Consider the following 24,214-nt stretch of genomic DNA (forward strand, 5'->3'; position numbering starts at 1 on the left):
TCGAATGTACCAACATATGCATAATGGGAGTCCCAGAGGAGAGGAGAAAAAGGGGCAGAAAGAAGATTTGAGGAAATAATGAACACATATTTACAAAATTTATCTAAACATTCAAGAAGCTCAATGAACTCCAAATAGGATAGTGAAATAGATCTATACCTAAATACATCATAATCAAGCTATGGAAAGACAGAGACAAAGAATCTTGAAAGCAAAATAAAATTTAGATAATCTCCTGAAGGTTGCCTACAAATATATCTGAAGGAAAGTGTGTGTTTTCAAGATGAGACCTCAGTCTTAGTTCTGTCACATACCTATTTGGAGGGGAATCAGTTGAGTGTACTTTTTTTTGGTTTTAAAATATGTTTTTATAGCCTGGCTGGGTGTGGCTCAGTGGTTGAGCATCGACCTAGGATCCAGGAGATTGAGGTTTGATTCCCAGTCAGGGCACATGCCTGGGCTGCGGGCTCAATCCCCAGTTGGGGGTGTGCAGGAGGCAGTTGATCAATGACAAGTCTCTCATCATTGATGTTTCAACTCTCTCTCTCCCTCTCCCTTCCTCTCTCTGAAATCAAAAAAGATATATTTTTTAAAAAGTTAAAATATACTTTTATTAATTTTAGAGAGAAAAGGAGGGAGAAAGAAAGAGAAAAACATTGATGATAACATCAATTGGCTGCTTCCTGCACACCCCCTACAGGGGATTGTGCCTGCAACCTGAGCATGTGCCCTGAATGGGAATCGAAACATGGCCTCTCGGTGCATGGGATGACATTCAACCATGAGCCACACCGGTCAGAGAGTTGAGTATACATTTGATGTGACTCCTCAGGGATGGTTTTTCTCCCATTATAATCTTTGGGACTAACAATCAACCAAATTCTCCAACCCAGTTGAATGTTTAGTTTCCTACACTAATCTCAAAGCAGCAACAGATTAAAAAAGGAAGTAACAAATCCTCTTTTGCGGAGGGAAAAAAGGTATCATCAACTGATGAGTGATTATGGCTTTTATGTGAAAATGTTCTTTTAGGTACTTGAATAAAAGTCTTAACTTACCTAAGGTAACTGATTAAGAGTTTCTTAAGAGCAATTAATTCCTGTAGCCCACTCAGAAGAAAAGACTAAGACATATCTCAGTAAAAACCCCCCAATACCTTAAATAAAGAAAAATAATTAAATCTCAATAATTGACCTAAAGTATAAGTTTGACTGTATTACCCTCTCTTTTTTATTAACTTAAATCAAGGGTAGGAACTAAGATAATCACACGTTTTCCCTTAGTATTAGGAATTAGGGTAACCATAAGGTTACTGATTTATTTCTCTTCTATAAAGCTCACTGGTGTAGACTCTCCAAACATTGTAACTGTGCTTTCTGCATTTATATGGCGTCATCATATTGAAGCATAACACATCACTTTGGAAATATAATGGAAGAAAAATAATAGAATACATGCTCAAAGTCCTCTCATTTTCTTCTTTTTAAGGGCACTACATCATAAAAATTCAAACTGCAGAATAACTGAAAAGTTTTCCCCTTGTTCCTCAGATAATGATGCCTACAGGTGAAAGGTGAGGGTAAAGTGTCTTCCTCAAGATCAGGAAAATAAAACTACAGTTGAACTTTGAAAACACAAGTTTGAACTGTATGGTGCCACACATATGTGGATTTTTTTCAATAAATACCTATACTGTTTTTAATCCCCGTTTGGGAGTCTGCAGAGGCAGAGGGCCAACTGTATGCATTGATCTATACCATTTCTACAGGGAACTTGAGTATCCTCAGATTTTTGGTACCTGCAAGGGGTCCTGGAACCAATATGGAGGTTCAACTTAAATTTTGGGGGAGTGAAAATTATATGTGAATTTTTGACTGCATGGGGGGGGAGGGGTGGTGTTCAAGGGTCAACAGTATAACAATTTCAAAACACCAAGTATAAATTAATGAATAACAATTTGGGAATAATGCCCATGGCAGAGAAAAGCTTATCTGAGTGGCCTCTAGTCTTCATGTTAAGATATTCATAGATGGGGAAAATTACCCCATTGTCCAGATTTCCCCAAACTAACCTGTGATGATAAGACATTCATTGTGATCCAGCACCTCAGTAAAGAGCCGTGAAACAATCAGCTCAGGGTTGATTAAAAAGCGAATTTCTTCTTGCACAAGTCCTGCACCGGTTACACCACCTCCAACAAAACGGTTTGCAAAATCCACCTATTTGGGAAAATGTGGCACATTAAATGATGATCTAAAATGCCTACATATATGATAAACAAGTACACTACCTCTAAGATCTAATCTTGCTTTCCCCCCTCATATAAATCAATCCCCAAATTAGCAATCTCCTCAGGGGGAATAGATTGTGGTTGACTGTATTCTTTCCATGTTGCTGCAGTTAACATTTCTGCATATTTTTTAGGATTTCAAAACCTTAGAAGGAACCTAGAAAATGGAGCTTTTAAGCAAAGACTCAATGTAATTATATGGACTTTTGTTTATAAACCCTTTTTGTGCTCCAAGGGCCACAAATCAAGAAAGGTTTTATCTGGAAAGATTTCAAGATCATTTCCCCACCATTCACTACTCAATTTCCATTTACGTATTTCATAGACTTTAACTACACCTTTCTTATATAATATGGCAATCAAACACTTGTTCTTAAAGAACTTTAAAGTTTAGTAATTGACCTTTCTTGCGTAACCTTTTCTTCTGCAGAAGTATAAAGGGATGGAAATTTTGTCCTTCCAAATTCAGTTGCAAACCCCCAACTACATGAACATTAGAAACTATTTCTTAAAAGTATACTTAAGGGGGAAAAATGAAGACAAAACCTAGTTTAACAATAAAGATTCAACTAAATATTTCCAATTTAGTTTAAAACTATACATAAGCTTTCTGTGGAATACTAAGATTGGATCCCCAAGCACCTATTTATTTATTTTTATTTTTAAAAAATATATCTTTATTGATTTCAGAGAGGAAGGCAGAGGGAGAGAGTCTAGATAGAAACATCAATGATGAGAGAGTCACTGATCGGCTGCCCTCCGCACGCCCCAGACTGGGGACCAAGCCCACAACCCAGGCATGTGCCCTGCCTGGGAGTTGAACCTTGATCTCCTGGATCACAGATTGATGCTCAACCACTGAGCCACGCCAGTCGAGCAAGCTCCTATTTATAATGATGAGGTACACCATCCTCAAGAGAAAGCAAACTCAACTTGACATCATTATTTGTTTGTCTTAAACTTACTAAGCACTCCAAGGTGTCACACAATGCTAGAAATTATGGAGAAATAGGTAAGAAATGGTTTCCAACTTTGCCTTAGATTATTCTATTTGAGGAGTTATATTACACACATATACAACTGTGTACATACATAATCATACGTACAACCCCCCCATCCCACCCCCAAATTTCGTAAGTAATGTAAGAGAGGCTTATATCCTGTGCAGGAAAACCACATTCCTGTATCTCTTCTTTAACTTCACACTGCTACTAAATTCACAACACTTCTCACACCAAATGTGTGGGTTTCAACACACATAGCAATTCTGTACCACCACCTAGATATCCTATAACTCAATTCAGTTCTGGCACTATCTACTTGGAGTTAGCATTGCATTCCAACAGCTAAGGGGTTCAGTCCCACAACACTGCTCAACTTCAGATGCCAACTGTAAGTCCTAACTTATAGTTGAATGGTTAATAATTATCAAACCCCATGACCCCCTCCTGGGGTTTGATAATTTGCCAGAGTAGCTCACAAAACTCAAGGTAAAACTTACTTACATTTACTGATTTATTAAAAAGGATTATAGTAAAGGATACAGATGAACAGCAAGATGAAGAGGTACACAGGGCAAAGATGTAGGAAAGGGCAGAGTTTCTGGGCAAGTCACTCTCCCCACCAGTCACACTCCCAGCACCTTCACATGTTCACCAAACTGGAAGCTCTCTGAATCCTGCACTGTGGGGATTTTTATGGTGGCTACAGTGTGTAGGCATGATTGATCAAGAACTCATACTCTACTCCCTTTCCCCTCCCCAGAGGATGGGAGGTCGGGGAGAAAGTTCCAAACTTCTAAGCATGGCTGCGTCTTTCTGGTGACCAGCCCCCATCCTGAAGCTACCCAGGAGCCCACCAAGAGTCACTTCTTTAGAACAAAACACTCCTATCATCCAGAAAATCCCAAGGGATTTAGGAGCTCTGTGTCAGCAATCAAAATCAAAGACAAAATATTAGAATAAAAGATGTTCCCTGTGCTCTTATCACTTACATAGTTACCCAGATTTTAGGAGCTCTAAGTCAAAAGCTGGGACAGAAACCAATAAATATATATTTTCTATTATTTTACATATATTTTCAGACTATTTTCAAATATAAGATTTCTTAAAATTTGTGTTCTCTAAAGCAATTATGACATTAAATGATAATCTGAAGTCTGTTTTACAAGAGTAAAAAAAGAATATGAATCTTTTGATATGAAAAATACGAGAGAAGACAGAAATTAACAGACGGCAAAGTATTCTTTAACTACAGGGGAACTTGGAAAATACTGAAAATTACAACTAGACAAATTCTTGACATGAGTTACCACAGAGAATCATATATATTTGGATTTTTATTTTGGCATACTGAATCAATGCTAAAAAAAGGGTAACTCTCTAGCTTTTGTAGAAAAATAATATTGGTTAAACTAGTCCATTAATTAGAATTAGTTACCTACTACATAATGAGGTCTTGATGCACTGGGTGATTTATGGCTTAAATTGTTCAACAAATACTGACTGAATCTTGTGCTGGGAACCATAGGATACAAAGATGAGTAAGACACAGTTCCATAGCATTCACCACGGAGATGGGAGTCAGGCACACAAGCAGAATGATAGAGTAATTATTAAAGGACTTATTTGTATTAATTTGATACTGCCCAAATAATACAATTAGATAAAATCAGAGCCTGGGAAGGAGGATGGGGAACGTTACAAGAGGAAATGTCATTCAATCTGGATTTTGCTGACATTCAGGCTGAGAACATAGCTGCACAAGGACACAGGAGAAACCAAATGTAAAGAGTTGTCAGAGGAGAGTGGTAAGCACACTCCTCACGCCTGCTGGAGATGGAGAGTATGTGGAGGGTTATGGCTGCTGATGAGGTGGTCTGGGGTCCAGGGAATTTTTACTTAATTCTGAAGGTTCTGGGAAAGATTCTAAAAAAGATAAGTAATAACAAAGAACCTGTGCTTTAGGGAGATAATTCAGGCAAGAGTTTAAGAATAAACCGGAAAAATACAGAATTAAAAGTAGAGGCTAGTTAGATGACTATTCCATAGTTTATATAATTACTGTTAGTTCCTCAAATAGGTCAACGGGAAAGAAAGGGAAGGAAAGAGAGACTCAGCAAAGAAATAAAATGGACAGCACTTAAAAACTGAGAGACTAAGTATAGCACTATAAATAAAAATAAGAAACAAAGAAGGTTTGAGGTCAGCTAAACTTAATTTTTACTGGAACAAGGTAAATAGCCAAAATAGAAGGATAAGCTCTATCCAACTTATGTACTACTGGGTAATGATAAATGAAATGCATTCAATGTGCATGCACGTGTTCATTTTTTACATAAAAGGCTAACATTTTTTCCTTGAAAGGTATGCACAGAAATAAATACACTAAACTCAATATGACTTTGAAAGCAGGAGGAGTCTTTTAGAAAATCAAAGTTTCCTCTACTTGTAAAGTTCTTAATAAAAGGCTATTACAGGTGAGAAACCTGTTCCAGTACATGAAAACAGCATGTGACTGCTTCTTTATTTTTATCCAGTCATTTTCCAACTCACTTTAAAGCTACTTGTTCAGATTACTCAGTTTCTGAATTATAACTTGATGAAAAGAGAGAAATGATAACACTCCTTAGAGGTTTTCTTGTTGTTGCCATTCAGCATAATGCAATTCATATGCTACACAAGCAGCTTTGTGGCACTGCAATACAATATTCCCTGCTCTCCTGGGGATACATGACACGTGGAGGGGGGATAATTAATAGAAGCCTTTATGGTATTCTTTTAATCTACTGAGGTTTCATATTTCATGTATAATATGTTCCAGGAAAGTGGGGAGAATCTCAACCTTGAATGTTGTTAAATAACTCCCCGTTAAATTGTACTGTGATGAGATGTCGGCATTCCTGCGGTGCTAACTAGCAGCAGCTTTGTTGATTTTGTGTGTGTTAAGAGTCCCTCAGTTAACCCAAGACTTTAACGTAGGAAAGAATATCATCAAGATGAAAATGTGGAGAAAGAGTGATACTCACTTGGAACAAATTTTAAGCATATTTCAAAATTATTGTTTTAAACAGAAGAAAAGGTACTGATTACAAATTTAAAACAATTTTTAAGTTACATACAGGACAAATATCAATACAGTTATCTTATTTTTGTTTATCTCAGATAATCACTGGGAGAAGGTGATTTAAAGGAAAACATGACTTGCCTCTTTGGAGATTTCAATTACAAATATGTCTAATTAAAGGCAATGATAAAAAGAATCTGTATCATTGGGCACTTAGAGCATCTTATAACTAGCCCAATGCAAATCAGTCCAGTCATTTTATATTGTTATTCAAACAAATAAGTCTATTGTCAGGCAACTGCTTTATTTAGCTTTGACCCAACACAGGGTGGGGCAAAAGTAGGTTTACAGTTGTGAGTACTCAAAATACGGTTTATTCTTGTATTATTATTTATTCTTTTTATTTTCCATACAAACAACTATAAACATACTTTTGCCCCACTCTGTATATGCATCAAATAAGGATTGAAGAAGAAAAATCAGCCATTCTCAGTATCAGTGAGATGACAGGCAAGATTCTTTCGAGAAAACTGGTATTACAACGCTCTTGGAAACAGGATAAGAGTACAAATCACTCACATTTTTTCTGATTAGTGACTTTAAACAAAAATCACTTTAAAGCAAAAGGAAAGTACATGTTCAGGTTAGGTGTTACATCAATTTAAAGCTAGATACACAGGGTGTTTTACTTCTTAACTCCTTTTTCCAAAAATATTTTTTTAAGTAAAGGCAGTAACACAAATTAATAATAAAGACTGAGAGATGGACAAAATTACCTGCTTTACAACAGGGAAAGGACAGCAAGCATCGTTGGTTCAAGTGCCTAAAACGATTATATATGGGAGAAAGGACTTTATCAATCAATTTTAGACGCCTGTCTCCTAGACCTAAACAAGGTCTAGTGGCAGAAAAACATCTCAAGCTGGTCATCATTTAGGGCAGAGCAAGAGCCTTTAAAGAAAAAACAAAATGTCTGGTGACAGCTTGTCAAGACCACACCCTGGGAACTTCATCCACTGTCAATCCACAATCTATGTCTGAACCAAGAGGCCCGATGTTGTCCAGATCTTGGGATTTTCTGTCAAAGGCTCTTAAAGAGGCTCATGTAAGAAACAGAGAATGTACGTTGGCAAGTAACAATATTATCGCAGCTGTCAAGATGATCTGTTTGGTGTTTTTCTCCATTCTGCTATCATGCTTCTTTGCATTAAATTAGCTTAGAAGATAAACAAACAGCTTTCAAACTCCCTTTGCTGTCAGAAGCTGGACATGAGTCCCAAACAGCAGCGGGCTGCTGTGCTTCACCCACCTGTAGCATGCCTTGACCATTTCCTTCGATGGTACCTTCATATGTGACATGCAGTCGAGTCAGAGGTTTTTCACATCTACAATTTAAAAAAATATTCACTTATTTATTTTTTTAATGACAGGTATTTCACTATAGAAAATATAAATTAGCTTCCAAAAAAACTGAAACCATTCCAAATCTCGAAAGCCAGAAACAGATACCTACTGTTAACATTCTTGGCATTCAAACATTTTCTAATTCAAATATACAAATATACATTTTTAAATTAAAATGATATAATATACTGCTTTGAAACCTGTTTTCCCCTACAAAATATTGAAGTTCCTCTTCTTTAGGAGTTGAAAAGCTTAAGAAAAAAGGAAAAGAATTAAGATCTATAAAATTTTATTATTATCCCAGAGTTGACAACCTAAGGAACAATAAAGAAAAATTTGGTAATTCATGAGATTCTCAGATAGGCTCTATTTCACTAGTTTGATAAGTGTGTGTGTGTGGGGGGGGTCTTGATGAAAATACATGCCACAGAAATTCTTTTCTATGGTATTTTTACATTAATAAAGTTGACAGATGAACCTAGTCCCTGTGAGTCACAACTATTTTCTTTCATTTTCATAAACCATAGTCACTGAGGTATTTATGAAGTTCAGGACACGCCACACCTTGGCATATTCAATATTTTAAGCTGAAGAGATCTGAGAAAATGGCAGAAGCAAAAAGGTCATTTGAACCTCCCTTCTTCGCTGAAACAGTTCACAAAACGCTCATGGGAAAGGTACCCTCCTTATATCCAGGAGAAAGAAGCGTCCTTATCTTCGAACACAAAGGGAACCCAGAAAGAATCCTAACAAAGACAAAGGGGCATGTGGTCTCCCCGTTTACTACAACTGCTTCGTATTCCTTAACCCACCCACGACTGTCTCCTCTTCAGCACATGCACGTCTGTTTCTGGAGTCTTCATTTCCTTATGAAGGCTCCCATGTCGTGTAAACTTACATAAAATACATCTGTATGCTTTTCTCCTGTTAATCTGCGTTGGTCAGTTTAATTTTCAGACCCAGCCGAGGAACTAAAGAGGGTCAAGGAAAACCTTTTTCTTCCTTATCTGGCTTACAACATTGTATTAAAAACCAATTCCATTTTATAAGTAGCATTTGATGATGGCACTTTTCCTTAGACGCTCCCCCTGATTACTGAATAAATATATAAATTATAATAGAATATAAAAGATGAAATCCAAATCCCTAACTCATACAAGGGTGGCACTGATTTTTTTTGGGAGGGGAAATTATATGTTTTTTAAAACAATTACACACACACACACACACACATATAGTTGTTGTTAATCCTCACCTGAGGATAGTTTTGTACATTGATTTTTAGAGAAAGTGGAAGGGAAAGTCGGAGGGAGAGACAGAGAGAAACATCGATGTGAGAGAGACACATCGATTGGTTGCCTCCCGCATACGCTAGTACTGGGCCAGGGATCGAACCTGCAACCCAGGTGTGCGTCCCTGACTGGGAATAAAACCCCCAACCCTTTGGTGCGTGGCCGATGCTCTAACTCAGGGGTGGGGAAGATTTTTTCTGCCAAGGGCCATTTGGATATTTATAACATCATTTGAGGGCCATACAAAATTATCAACTTAAAAATTAGCAATGAAAAAAGCTCCTAGCCCTAGCAAGTTTGGGTCAGTGGTCAGTGCGTCGGCCTGCGGACTGAAGGGTCCCAGGTTCAGTTTTGGCCAAGGGCACATACCTCAGTTGCAGACTCGATCCCCAGCCCCAGTCGGGGTGCGTGCCAGAGGCAACTAATCGATGTTTCTCTCTCTCTCTCTCTCTCTCTGTCTCCCCCCCCCCCCGAAAAAGCAATGGAAAAAATATCTTTGGGTGAGAATTTTAAAAAAGCAAAAAAAAAAAGCTCCTAGATTTATCGAATTTTGGATCCCGCCTACAGTTGCCTGGCAGGGCCAGACCAAAGGATTTCTACGGCCATATACGGCCCACAGCCCGGGAGTTCTCCACTCCTGCTAACTACTAAGTCACACTGGCCATGGCAAAAATCATATATTTTTAAAAACAGTTTAGCTGAGGAACTACTATTTACTTACTGTGATTTGCTTTTTCCTGGTTTCGATGAGTCCAAAAACATTTCAGACTGACCAGTCTTAAACTCAGAAGGTGATTCAGTATAGGTTCTATTCTAAGAGCTTAATTTGCATTAACTCATTTAACCCTCACAACAACCCTATCATTATCTCCTTTCACAGATGGGAAAACAAAGCACAGAAGGTATTTGAGTAACCTGCCCAAGCCCAAGGCTAGTAAATGAAGCAATAAAGATTTAAACCCAGGCAGCCTAAATCAATGAACAGTTCACATTCTTAACCAGGATGCTATACTTTTAGAAAAACTACTTTGCAAATCTCTCTTAGAAAACAGGGAGACCACCTGTGAGGATACTACTGAAAAGATAAAGCATGATCTAGAAACCTCTGGCTTGTCAGTCAGGACTTCGAAACAGAAATCTCAACTATCATTAACAATTCTCCATGACTAAAGCTGTCAACTTAGAGTACAGTTCTCAATAAAATCATGAAATTGCTGGAAACTGGGTTTTTGTTTTTTTAAAGCATCTTCCAACTCCCTGACAGGTCTCCTCTTCTAGCCCCAGAATATTCTCCATTCCACTGTACCAGGAATCAAAGACATAGCTTATTCTGGCTCTCTATGATTAATTAACAAAGCCTAGCTAAGGTATTTACTGATAATCAAAGGGTTAACTGTAACATGTCAGAAGCTTGGAAATCAGAAAAGCCTCTAACTTCCTAAAAGGGGCACCCATTTAGCCCCTTACTCCTGGAAACACCAAGAATCTTCATCTCTTCCTCACCCTCCCTCTGTAAGTGAATGCATGTTTCTGGTTCCGTGGAGTCTGGGAGATTGATATTAATATATCCTCTAACTCATTATGAGGCAGCTAAAACAAAACAGAGAACTAAAACAAAGGTTACCAAGTTAAATTCTATCTATCCAAGTTAAGGGGAATGATCTTGATCTTATTTAGGGGCAAAATTATCTCACGGACACAACAGCCTTGCAGTTCTCTGCATTTTGACCTATTTCTTCACTCCCAGATGGTAATGTATAAATGAGTGTGCTTTCACATTAGTGCCAAATAAATGTCAAATGCAGAGTGGAGAGCCTGAGCTGAATTAAAAACAAGCCCTCTGAATGACCTATAAAACCTATATCTAAGTGATGGGAACAAAACATCTGTATTCCTATTACAGACTAATTGAAGAGCTAAGAAAGGCACCATTCTGTACTCTGGCCTGGGCAGATAACAGAGCACACTATTACTTATAGTTCTAAGCACCATATTTTAAGAGGGGTCAATGGTCTGGGGTATGTAAACAGCAGAGATAGAGCACTTAGAATTCATATTATATGTGAAATAGAAGAAATGAGTAAGGTTTGTATATACCTGTATGCATCGTTAGAGGTATGGTGAATCAAGAAAGCATTAAGATACATGAAGGAAGGCTGAAAGTTAAAGAAAATTAAATTTATTTACTGTAGCTCTAGAAAGAAGAACCAGGAATGGGAGGAGGATTATTGCACAGCCAGACTTTTTTAGTAAATGAAATTGTTAGATAATAACACAAGCGGCCGACTGAGTGAAGTTGTGAGCCTCCCGCCACTGAAGCTGTCTAGTCCCCATCTGTCACAAGTGTTACAGAGCTGATAGTATTTTTAGCAGGCAGCTGCACCCGATGACTTCCTGGGGTCCCTTTCATCTCTACTAAGCCAGGATTCCAAAATGCTGTACCTGTTCTCTTCCTTTCTGGCACACCTTTCTTTTGTTTTTCTTCAGGTGCGCAGTCTTTCACCACTCCCCTCTATTAGTAATCATCTCGGCCATGCAGTCAGCCTCCTAAAGTAAGTTTGTTTGGCTTTCGCCTCACAAATAAACATGTCTGATGAATGAAACACCACGGGAAAGCCACCTAAGCAGATGTGCCTTCTTAGGTTAACCCCCTTAAAAGTGAGTCTCTTCCCTTACTAATTTCAAACAAAACAATTACAAACTGCAATAAAAATTATTAGCCCTGGCCAGTGTGGCTTAGTTGGTTGGAGCAACGTCCCGTGCACCAAAAGGTTGCAGGTTCAATCCCCGGTCTGATGTGTATGGGACGCAAGGAACCCTGACCCTCTCTCTCTCTCTCCTTCTCCCTTCCTCCCTCTCGAAAATCAATAAAAACATATCCTCAGGTGAGGAGTAAAAAAAAATTATTGGGAAGTGAAAATGGTAGGCACTGTTTAACAAGAATGCATAATCAAAATACACATTTTGTATGTCTAACATGAGCACTGAAAAAGCTGATCCAGCCCTGCCAGCGTTGCTCAGAGGTTGAGCATCGACCTAGGACCCAGGGGATCGAGGTTCGATTCCTGGTCAGGACACATGCCCAGGTTGTGGGCTCGATCCCAGCAGGGGTGTGAGTGGGAGGCGGCCGATCAATGACTCTCTCATCATTGATGTTTCTCTTTCCCTCTCCCTTCCTCTCTTGGAAATCAATGAAAACATATTGAAAACAAAAAGGTTGATCCATTCTACTTTAGGTGCTTTGGAGACTTTAGAGTAGGAAACGTGTTAACTATTCCCAGACACTAGAAAATTTACAAATCTGATGAACTCAGATTGGTTATTCTCCTCAGTATTTGTAGATAAATAATAAGAACAAAACAGTAAATTAGCTACTTTCACAAAATCTGCCAATAGGACACATGGACAGACAAACCTCAAAATTCTCATCTATCAGGCAGATTCTAGGTCATTCCTATTTACAATTCAGTTTAATAAAACACTTTCCCCAATCTTGTTCTCTAGGAGGAAAAGCCATAAAATACAAACACGAACCAAAACAGGAGGGTAAAAAGGAACATTAGTTATTGGTGCTCCATTTAATATTAGTTTCTTCACATACACAACTCCTGAATTCTAACAGGACTTTGTTTCAGGAGACAAAACGAAGGCAGGAGAGTAGAAGTCAAAGGGCTGCAGACGTAGATTCAAAAGGCAGAAACTTTTTAACAATGAGAGCTCTCAATGGGTCGCTTATGAGAAAAAACTCCCCAGGAAAAGGCAATTAAAACACTTTGCTGATTGGTCATGAGATAACGGGTGTCTGACGAGTTAAGTCATTTTAAACACATTGCTGATCAAAGTAGCCAGCCACATGGGAGAGTTATGGTTCAAAATAGTTGGTCAGCAAGGTTTAAGAGGTTGGAAAAACATCTTTCCAGGGGCTATAAAATAAAACCCTCTCATGGCAAAAACAGTCCTCCTAATTCTAAGATTTCTTGAGTTATTTTTATCATTACCTTTCCCACTCCGGAAAATCTTCAAGACTCTGTCTTGTAAATGTCACCAACCCAGTAGGTTCTACAAAAGCAATAAAAGAAAAAACACACTTAAAATAAATTATGATTTTGAAAAGATTATACATACATTCAGTAAAAGAATGGGTCTAACAATGGCTATACAACTAGTTTTGGAATACACAGAAGACTGACTTAAAACATAATCCTTACAGTAGGATAAGTCCTCACTAAAACAAAACACTACAAAACAACAGCACAACAGGAGAATGTGAGCACTGGTATTTTTTAGTGACATTTTCTAAACTGCAAACACTTTTAAAAAATAATTGGGGGGAAAGATGCGTAATGGGTGTATCTTACACAATAAAGACAAAACATAATTTTAATTTGTAGACTCCTTCTCAAAGAATCTTACACCTAAAAACTGGTGAATGTATACACATTTATGTATTTTATAATGAAATAAAATGTCTAGGATTAAAAAATGAAAATTGCTGGAATGCCTTTGGAGGTGACACAGCCAAATCCAGGTTTTAGACGATATGCAATTGCTCTACTTATAAGGTGCCTTACCCAGAAGGAGGAATTACTGTGTTCTAAATGGTCAGAGAAGACAGACATAGTTTTCAAGTAGGAATACACACAAGAGATCAAAAGGCAGTAAATTTTAGAGGATAAGATCCTTTTTGGTTAGGTTTATTTTTTATTTTTTAACTAGTAGCAAAAGCAACAAATAAATCAGTTGACCAAAAGTAATTTGTTTGATTCGAATCAAGGAATAAACTAAAAAGGCCAGGCCATTTTTGTTTTCTTCTATTTTATTTTTTTTTAAGCTCTTAAGCAAAGAGAGATATGTCAGAAACTATTAGTGATAATGGTAGCAGAGTTTCAATGAAAGCTTAGCAATCATTTCATTCCTGTGGATGTTCTACTTTGCTTTCAGTCACAAGCAGTAATAACTCAAAAATCATATGGAGTATTTATATTAAAAAACAGAATTTTGTTAAAATGAGTTATAAACTATTCTTTAGGTGTCTATCTTTAAGACAAATGGATAGCCTATTTAGAACTCACAAGTAAGAAGTCAAACAATTCAAACACTAGAGAAAAATAATTCTATTAATAGGAAACTAATGTTAGAAGTAAGAACATTAAATGTCCTTCATATACACTAGGAGAGACCAAAAAAAAATTCATAAATGAACAGTGCTGGCAAAGCACAAGAAAAGGCAGATAAATACGGTTCTTCAGATATAATTAATAACAAAAACACCTTGAGAGCATGCCTATTACCTTTTTTCCATAAAAAGGTACCTTTCATGCCAGAATAAGTTATTCTGGTTGATTAAATATTTCCCTTAATAAATCAAAATATATACTGCATATGAATCATTAATTTTTAAATACTCCATCTATAAGATACTTTATTTAAAACTATATTGAAAATAATTTAATTCAGAAAGCTCTTTAAAATCAGTCTCAAGATCCTCATTACAAATATTGGTGTTTGGCAACACTCAAAAGTTTGGTCCTGATGGAATTATATTTTATCATTTGTAAAAGCACATTTTTTTCATGTATTAAATATCTGAAAATGGAATACATCTTTCATAGCCCAAGGTATCTAGCCATTGCATTTGGTCTGGAATAAAGTCAAATTTTTCCAGACAGGATGTGCATCTGCTTCTGCTGTTACCCAAGAGCACCACCAACCTGAGGACAGTTTGAATTAAGTCCTCTGTTCAGGCTTTTGTGGATCATACTGGTAATATGACTTCGGACCCCAAACTTGATTAAAATTCTCAGGGGAGATCCCCCCCGCCCCGACCCAGTGCCAAGGTTGACAGAGCAGTTTGTTTACTGTTCCTTTTCTGCACAGCCATGTTAGCTCCTCATTCACCCTTAGACTAAGGGTGCAGACTTCTGGTGTACCAGCTTTGTCAGAGGTCTCCTATGACTCCCCATCCTGAGTGTTTTTTCCTTCTTAGTGGTATGTAACATAATGGCACTTCCTACAACTACAACATCCTAGATTTGATGAAATATATGGTACTTTAAATACATTTCTTTTTCCATTTTTTTAAAAATAATTTTTTCCCTTAAATGTAAAACACCTCAGTATAGCAGACAGGCATGAAGGGCAAGCGGGTGGGCTTTATAATTTGTTTTAAACCGCAAATGAACAGGATTGCTGCCGTCACTCAGGCTCTCCAGAGCTACTGGCTGCAAAGGTTTGGCCTCCAGCTGAGATCTCCTAATGCCCCTTGTGGCTGAGCTCACTGCAGCGGTGCAGCAGGGGTGCCTGAGCACTGAGAGTGGACACTGAGCCACTTGCCATTCCGGCAACGCCAGACACAGGTCTCCTCCAATTGGCTGGTGCAAGGTGGACCCTGCCCATCAACGTACTCGGTGAGGTGCATGTAGCTGATGCAAGCTGCGTCCTCGCCAATCAAATGGACATGTGGGCTCAGGAAGGTAGCGTGAATGGGCTTGCTGTTTTTGGACACAAGATTCTCGAAGTAAAACTTATGGAAATCCATTCCCTCGAAGAGGTTACCAAGGGCTTCAGGCTCAAAGGAAGTGAGGCCTGGATCACAAATCTCGGTGATGGCCTCAATCAGTCATTCCATGATTTTAATGATCTCCTTCTGTTTTCGCACTCTGAGATCCTCATGTTCTGTGGCGGTGCTGCAGTTCCCCGTAGAACCCTTGATCCCATCTGTAGCGTTACATACCACAGTGGTTTGTGGCTCCTGGACACCGCCATCCAACTTCTTGTTCAGTAGGCTTTAGGTGGCTAAAAAGTTCCTGGTGGTGAGCATGGTCATGAGGATGGGACCCTTCAGTATCCTCTGGGCACTGGACTTGCAAAGCACTCCACAGTCTCCTGATGTATCGTGGACGCCGCTGTGGACCGCTGGCAGACCCATGCATGCTTGAAAGCCTGGTCCGCTGTGATACGTTTTGCAGGGTTTGTGGTCAGCACTGGCTCATCAGTTCTCCACTTCAGGAGTCACAGTGTCCCACTCCAGATGGGACATCATGGGTTCCGGACCTGACCTGCTGATACAGCTTGTGTCGGTCCTCATCTCAGAGGGGGGACATCTCCCCAGGATACTACACAAGATGACTCCACAGGCCCTGAAATCCACAGGTTTTCCATAGGGATCTTTCCTCAAGACCTCAAGGGACAAGTAAGTTGGGGTGGCTGCTCTCCCTGTACCCGGACGGCTAGGCCAATCCCAGCCAGCTGCCTGCGGCACCCTTGCTTTCACTGGCCAGCAGGAGGTCCTCAGGCTTCAGGTGCTGGTGGACAATGTCACGCTGGTGGATGTGGTTAACGCTCTCCAGAATCTGATGCATACAGTGGCAGGCATCGGCTTCACTGTAGTATTCTCTGGCCAGGATGTCTTCTAACAGCTCTCCGCCAGTAACGAAGTCAAACACAGGGAGTGAAATCCTTCTTCAGAAATAGTGTCATGGGGGCACACAATGTTTGGATGTTTCAGAAGTTGGCAAATCCAGGCCTAACGTTCTAGTTTCTGGTGATCCTGAGCAGACCAACTTCTTAGCATTGACAATTTTTGCTGCATACTCCTGCATGGAGGTTTTCTTCACACACCCTCGGGTTACAGAGAAAGCACCCTTCCGAGCTCCTCAAAGAGCTGGTAGTTGTCAGTGAAGCGGGTGCAGGTGGCAGTTGTGGCCATGCAGGAGGGCGGGTGGACCCAGCGATGCAGCCCACAGCAACGTGGGTGCACAGTCACTGCTGCCCCGCCCAGGGGCCAAGAGGAGGCCTAAATACATCTCTATAGCTTCTATTCAGTAGACTCTAGAACTTCTATGTAAAGTAATCATTAAACTGCAAACCTCTTTTATTCCACTTAGTATTTCCTCCTTAAGCCTGTAACTTTACATTCTGAAAACCTATAGTGTGTTTCACTATATTTCTACAAAGAACTAAATTACCATATATAGTGAAAAAGCCAGAACATGAAGTGTCTAATTATAATTTCCTTTTTAGTGTGACTGATTGCTACCACTTAGGATGGTTTATAAATTTCTAGTTGAAAAAACAAAACTTTATTTTTTTTCTCAAATTATTTAAAATCCTAAAACATAGAAAGGCAAGTCAGCCTTTAGAGAAGACATACATGATTTGACTCCAGGGACAGAAAAGTAAACGCTGAATTACTTAGGTATAATAATGAAATTCATTCTACTTAGATTTAGAATAGCAAAAAATGTACTCATTTTTCTAATGAAGTATTACAAATTCTAATTTAGTTTTATGTATCAGTCTGAGTCTTCATTTGCCTTAATGTTTCATTCAGTACAGAGCACAAAACTAAAAACTGATGAGCTAAGAAATAAATAACCCTCAGACAAAGCAGCATATAATTTTTCCCTTTAAATTCCAAAATCCTAACAATTGATTCCATTAAAAAGAAAAAGAAAAAAGAACAACGTCCACGTAGCAATATCTTCAAGATGTGGGGGTATCCAGCACGCCTACTATAATGTGAGATTCCTTACTAAAGGAAGGGTGTGAGGAAAAAAGACCTTAAACGATTAAACGATATGCTTTAAGACAATCCTACACCTGGACAACCAAAACTGAAAAGAACTCATTTCAGTTGACCAGAGTTGACTTGCCCTTTTTAGCAAAAACAAACTTTTGAGATGTTTTGGTTTTCTTTATAACCCACTTTCAGGAAAAGCCCCCCATTGATAACAGCTAACGTTTATTAAGCATGTAACTTCTCACTTAATATTTACAACTAGCCTATGAGATAACTATCATCATTCTATTAAGATGAAGAAATTGAGGCTTAGAGATGTTAAGAAACTTGCCTGTAGTCACCCAGCTCTTAGGATGAGTGTCACTAAGAGCACTGGTTAGATATTTACCGGTGCCTCAAGTGCTACAATTAGCCTCTGAGGAAACAAGATGGTTGAGGTTCAACAGAGGAAGACAGACATGTGAACATGAAGTAAAACACTGCTTTATAAGAACTGTACAAAAGGTTTAAAGGGGACACAAAAGAGAGGGGTCTGTAGGAAGACAATGAACTGGTTGATGACTACAAATAAACTAATTGCAATAGTCAATGCTTCTTTAAATAAAGAACACCAAAAATGTATTTCCTGGTCAACATACTTTGTTTTGAAAGTATTAATTTGCTTCTATTCATGAGAACAAATTATGGTAGGTTATGTTGGTCTAGTTTCAGAATATATAAAACTCCTACACACTCATGGCACACATTTATACACACACACACACACACACACACACACATATAAAATTTAGATTATAATATTGAATTATTTGGTTTGGGTAGGAAGGTGTCCTTTGAACACAAAATGTTCTTGATCTGAACTGTCCCCATCAGTGATAAAAATTATAGTAAGAATGAAAGGAATTTACTTTTCTCTGTGACTCTTCTAAAGTAGCAGAAGAGCGTTTTAAGCTTCTCTGGTTTTCTTGAGGAACGTCCTTCAAACAACCTGAAAGAGACCAAAAATAAAGATTCACAAAGAACTAAATCTATATGACTACCAAGTAATAAAAGAAGTAATTCTTTCAGAAAGCAATTCTGTAATAATAGAGAACTGGAAAACTGTTTGGATTCAAATGGCATCCAGAGAGGACTGAAACCAACTAGAACCAGGCTCTTTACAAATTGTCCAAGTCAGATGGCGCTCACAATTCCGTCTCTCTTGTCTACTTTCCTCCAGGGACAAGGCACCATCTGGTTCCCCAAAGTCAATTAACCCAGTGAGTTAATGCTCAGTTATTTTCCCAATGGCAAATACTATTTATAATCCACAACATTACTAGATAGTTAAATGACTGAACAAAAATAGTATCTGAAAATAATCCACACGACTGTTTGTGTTGGGGAGGCAAAGGGGGAGGCGAGAACGACTGGGACAATGACAAGTGTGTGTGACAAGATGTTGGAGGAATGACCAATCCTTGATAATTAAACAAATACACGCTTTGCATGGCAACTAAAACAGTGCCTACCCTACGTCACCCAGTTTCCAGCAGCCTGGACTGCACTACTTAATTTAGTTTTCTCTGAAATGATGTAGCATTGTTATTGGTAACACATTATGCAATTTATCCCAAGGAAAGAAAAGCAGGGCTTTAGAAGCACAGACCTGAGTAAGTAGTTCACTAAAAGATTTCAATCACAAAAGCATGTTTTTAAGCATGAGATCTACTTTTCCAAAAGCATTTAAAATTTACCGAGAAATTCTGTGGCTATAAGTGAAGAGGTATTATTTATATACCTCTAGTCATAGGTCCTGGCTTTAAAACCAGAACAGTTCAAGTAAAAGTTCACTTTACCAAGTGTCAAATGGGTAAAAATTTCATTAGAAAAGCAAGCTTATATAACTATGCAGAAAGGAAAAAGCCAATTCCATGAGAAAATCCTATTGAGCAAATAAAATGAATTAGGAAAACGGAAGGAAATGCAGATTTCAAATGACCTGTTTTCAGTGATCTAAAATACTGCATTCAGGGTCAATTTCTGAGAAAACAATTTATCTGAATAGTTATTTCCTGAAAAGAAAACTAATGGCAGAAAGCATTTTCACAAAATCTAACCAATTTTTAAAAGAATAGTGACTGAGTAATAATTTTTACTCACCTAAGAGAACTTATTTTTCTAAAATGTTTATTATAAATATTCTTAAAAATCCAGCTCCCTGCAGAAAGAAAGGATCTTTGAGAGTGTGGGTTTCAGTTTAGTTTCTTCTGCAATGTCAACCAGAACAGAGTTTGTTTAAATCAAAATGATAGAATGAAGAAGCCACTTGGCAGTTTAATTAAACATCCTGTATGAAATAAATATGATTTACTAAATGAATACCTTGGGAATTCATTGCAAAATCCCTTTCTCGGTTTACTACTTAGTAGAAGGAAGCAGTATTAATATAAGGCAGCCACCGATTTTTCTCAGAGATGAATTCATGTTCTATACAATTCAATTAAGGGGCAAAAGTTCCTCTTCCACAGAACTGCTGCATTGTGAGAAGAAAATGTGTGTTGACCTTAAGAAATAATTTCCCCAAACATAAAAGTATCCCTAGTTTCTACCTGTGGTCAGCTATGTGTAGAATCACATCAACTTTCACATATTTCATAACCATGATGACAAATTATTAACCTTAGGAGCCTCGTGGGAGTACAGATTGATTACCCTAGGGATACGGACTTTCCTGGAAGACTGTGTGGCTATTCTCACCAACTGCAAATGCGTACCACTGTTTACTTTGCAGGGCCAAACCCAGGAGGTGCAAATCAAGCAGAATCTCAGTGTATCCTGTTTATTCATTGCATGAGAGTTTCAAAGCCCAATCTCAAATCACTCTATAACCAAATACACTTTCCCATCTTCCCCATGGAGCAGGGAAGTGTGGGGGGGTGTTGGAGGCGCAGAGGAACAGGGGGGCGGAGAGAAAGTCAGGGAAGATGAAGCTGGTTTAAACCCTTGCGCCAATTCTCAGACTTCGCTGTGAAATATTATAGTACTATGTATAGCCACCCAAATAAAATGAATTATCCTGGTATGGAAGCAAGTGAAAAATAACATAAAAACATAGGCAAGCAGCATGAGTGAAAGTGATCAGAAGAGTGATGTATTATCTGAGGGACAGTTTTTGGAAGACAAAGGAACCGAGGATAGAACCAAAAAAAGGAGCAAAACAGAAAGAGCAGGAGGGAGAGGGAGAAGAAAGGGAGAGAGAAATGGGGCTGGAGACAGGGGAGTGTGAGAAGCAGAAACTACACACACAGACACCCAGAGAGACAAACATGGACAGAGAGACAAGAGACTGGAGACAATTAGACTTCTCATAATAATCAAGCACCATCCAATTTTTTTAATTTCTCAACACCAGTTTTTCTTTAAAGTTAGATTTTCAGGTCCTGGGTATGATATTTTGGGTCAGCAGGCATGCGTGTAAACACGAACATAAACTAGGCTGTAATAGCCTCCTGCATGCAGGGGAGGCATTTTGACACTTAACTGAACAATTACAGGTTATTAAAGAAAGCGAACAGAAAAAGCTAGTCCAGGCAACCTTACCTTTGTTCTAAAAAACCTTTTTCTTTTTCAAGGGAATTAAGTCAAACAAGGTCAATATTCATTAGCTGGTAGTTTCCTTTCCATGAAGAGAAACCTAGTTTAGGAAGCTTTTCCTGGATGACATATGGATAACATTATGGGAACTGGATGCTAGACACACCCCCTATGTGATTTCAAGTTAAGGATTAATCCCCTTAGTACACAGTAAATCAAGCCCAAAGCACTATAACCTCCACTTTAAAATGGAAGCAAACGGTAATCCAAAACCCAGCCAGAAAGCTTGGCTTTTCTGTGCAGCACTCTGCCATATGGCCGCAGCAGCACTTTCAATCCAGGGAAGAGGCAGATGTAAAAGCCTCCTGGGCTGACCACTGCTGCAGCCCACAATTAATCTCTGGCCATCAGTTTCTAAGCAATCTTAGAAGCATCAATGCTAATCACATTGGAAGCCTTTAAATGAATGTTTAGGCCCTGAAAGGCAAGCAGGGGAAAAGGTCAAGGATATTTAACATAACTAAGCAGGGCTGGAAGAACACAACAATAAATTTAAAAAGGAAGACTTATTCAATTTATTGACGTCAGCCTCCCACCACATACTCTTAACCATTTTTCTTATTCAATCAACTAGCTAGTCATACCTCTTGTGAGAATCAATACGCATGCGTGTGCATACACACACACAGCTCCCAACTGCCAGAAACCATCATCATAAATAGCAACTATGCAACAAAGAAAACACAACATGTTCCATAATCAGCTTACCAAATGGCTCATCAAATTAGGTATACTTGATCTTTCATAAGCCACATAAAAAAGGGAACTTTGGGTTGTTTTCCGTTTCTGGATCACATTCAAGAGCATTTTGTTCTTGAGGACGAAAGGCATCATGAAAGAGCACTGAGTTTGAGCAGAAGACAATACTCAATTCCCAGCTCTGCTGACAAGTCATTTACTCAAACTGAACCTATTAGGATAGACGCTTCCCCACCAAGAAACATGCATCGATAGAATCAAAGTGAGCTGTCATGTATAACCCTCGTTCCTGTTGGTTGCTAGTATTGAAACACCCACCATCTCAATGAGAAGCAAGTGCAGACATCCTGCTTGCTGACGAGTCCCTAAAGCAACTGTACAGACTGCTATAGGCTTTACCTGCCTTAATTAATTTTCAGAGTTCTGGTGACCAAAAAAACATCCGTCAGCCAGGAAGACAAGAGTATACCTGTTTTAACTCTTCAGCAGGCCCACTTAAACTCTTATTTGGCGAAAATGCTACTGGGATACAGTGTTTAAATTTCTCATGGTCACTTGGGACTGACAAATGGCTAAGGTTCATTTTATAGATCAAGAATTATTTCTAAGGGTAGCTCTAATTTCTGACAAGCTATGAGGTAAGAAGTATTAATATGGTTCACTGAAAGGAGGCTACATAGTAGAGTGGTTAAGGGATACAGCTTCGAGAGGTTGCCTCTGTACTCCTGAGTTTGAATCCCAATTATACCAGTTAACTCTAAGCCTTCATCTCCTCATCTGAAAAAATGAGAAAAATACTGACTGATAAGATTAATATAAGAATTAAATTTAAAATAGCACAGTGATTGGTAAATGGCTGATACTTAATAAATATTAGCTATTATAAAGTGATAATCTCATGCAAAAAAATTTTCAGATAATGCTAAGCAAGCAGAGGTACTTGTGCTGGCATAAGGCATTCCACAAAAGCCACCAAAAAAACAACAGTCATTTACATAAAATGCTCACACTGTTCTAACCCATATTCCCTTCCTTCAGAAAAGTGGCTCAGCCTCTTTTCCCATCAAGCCTAACATGCTGACACTGAACCAACCAGCTCAGTCTTCAGGATAAATGACCACGCACAATGGAAAGATAGAGATGCTGTTCCCAAGATGTCCTAGTGCTCCTGTCGGAGGTTTAGCTGAAAAACAAACCTGTGGTCCACTTTATGGTTGAGAAACGAAGGCTGTCAGTGTTGCGGGGACCCTGCCCTCAGAGAGCCCTGGTGTTTGTCTCACATGCTAAACGGAAAAGTCAGAGTAAAAGGTGACGTTACTGGGGCTGTAATTAGGAAGGAATAAAGTTCTGCTCCATTTCTGATGAATGACTTGTTCTTCCTCTTAAGTAACTATTTTTCTTCTCATTATAAAAGTAATATATGCTCATTATAAACAGTTTGAAAAATATAGAAGAGAGTAAGGGCGTTGAATGTTTCTATCTCACCATCAGTGGTAATCGTATATATGTTTTAAATGCTGCATCAAGCTGCATTTTTTTTTAATTTTCACCCAAGGATATGTTTTTATTGATTTTAGAGAGAAAGGGGGATAGAGAGAAACATCGATCAGCTGCCTCCTATGTGCGCCTCAACCCGGGATCAAGCCCACACCTTTGTGCAGGGGACGGGACGACACTCAGTGAACGGAGCCACCGGCCAGGGTGGTAATGATGTTTCAACTCATTTCTTGTTGGTCCATTTCCGTGCTCACACATCTATGTGCACAGGTGTGAATACAGAAGATATTAACAGGTACAGATATTTTAACATAATTGGATCATATTCCATTTATAATTTTTTATTCCTTGTTAAAACCTACAATTGCTGATTCTAATCACGCCTAACCTTTTGCTCCCTTTCTTGTGCTTTTTCTTGTTTTACTGATGAAGAATGTACATTTATTTATAGTTGTCCACAGAGAATCTTAAGCCTTTCAGAGATAGAGGCTATAAACATCTAAACAAGATATAGGACTAAAGTTATCTATGGCCCTAGTCAGTGTGGCTCGGTGGACAGAGCGTCTGCCTGCACAATGCAGGGTCACCGGTTTGATTCCAGGTCAAGGGCACATATGTGGGTTGCAGGTTCGATCCTCAGCCCAGTCAGGGCGTGTGCAGGAGGCAGCCAATCGATATGTGTCTCACATCAATGTTTCTTTCTCTCTCTCTTCCTCTTTCTCAATGGAAAAAATATCCTCAGGTGAGAATTAACAACAAAAAGTTACCTGTGGAGAGTTTAAATACTGAGTTCTTAATGTAGTTTAAAAA

The 24,214-nt window shown here is 38.6% G+C and overlaps 1 protein-coding gene and 1 pseudogene across 4 annotated transcripts in view; both read right to left on the bottom strand.

The window, feature by feature from the left end:
• The window catches only part of PARG (poly(ADP-ribose) glycohydrolase), a 143,044-nt gene that overhangs the window by 42,409 nt on the left and 76,421 nt on the right, over positions 1–24,214 (bottom strand). For all 3 annotated transcript variants that reach the window (XM_081158508.1, XM_081158509.1, XM_081158510.1), the window contains exons 10-13: positions 18,481–18,560; positions 13,050–13,110; positions 7,665–7,740; positions 2,072–2,219 (exon numbers count right to left, since the gene is read on the bottom strand). In XM_081158508.1, coding sequence (XP_081014634.1) covers positions 2,072–2,219; positions 7,665–7,740; positions 13,050–13,110; positions 18,481–18,560 — 365 coding nt within the window. The remainder of the gene's footprint in view (positions 1–2,071; positions 2,220–7,664; positions 7,741–13,049; positions 13,111–18,480; positions 18,561–24,214) is intronic.
• On the bottom strand, positions 15,326–16,759 carry LOC308567149 (calcium/calmodulin-dependent protein kinase type II subunit gamma pseudogene; annotated as a pseudogene). The gene has a single exon. The product of its transcript is annotated as a calcium/calmodulin-dependent protein kinase type II subunit gamma pseudogene (transcript).

The sequence above is a fragment of the Miniopterus schreibersii genome, assembly GCF_964146895.1.
Source record: "Miniopterus schreibersii genome assembly, chromosome: 14".
Lineage (NCBI taxonomy): Eukaryota > Metazoa > Chordata > Mammalia > Chiroptera > Miniopteridae > Miniopterus > Miniopterus schreibersii.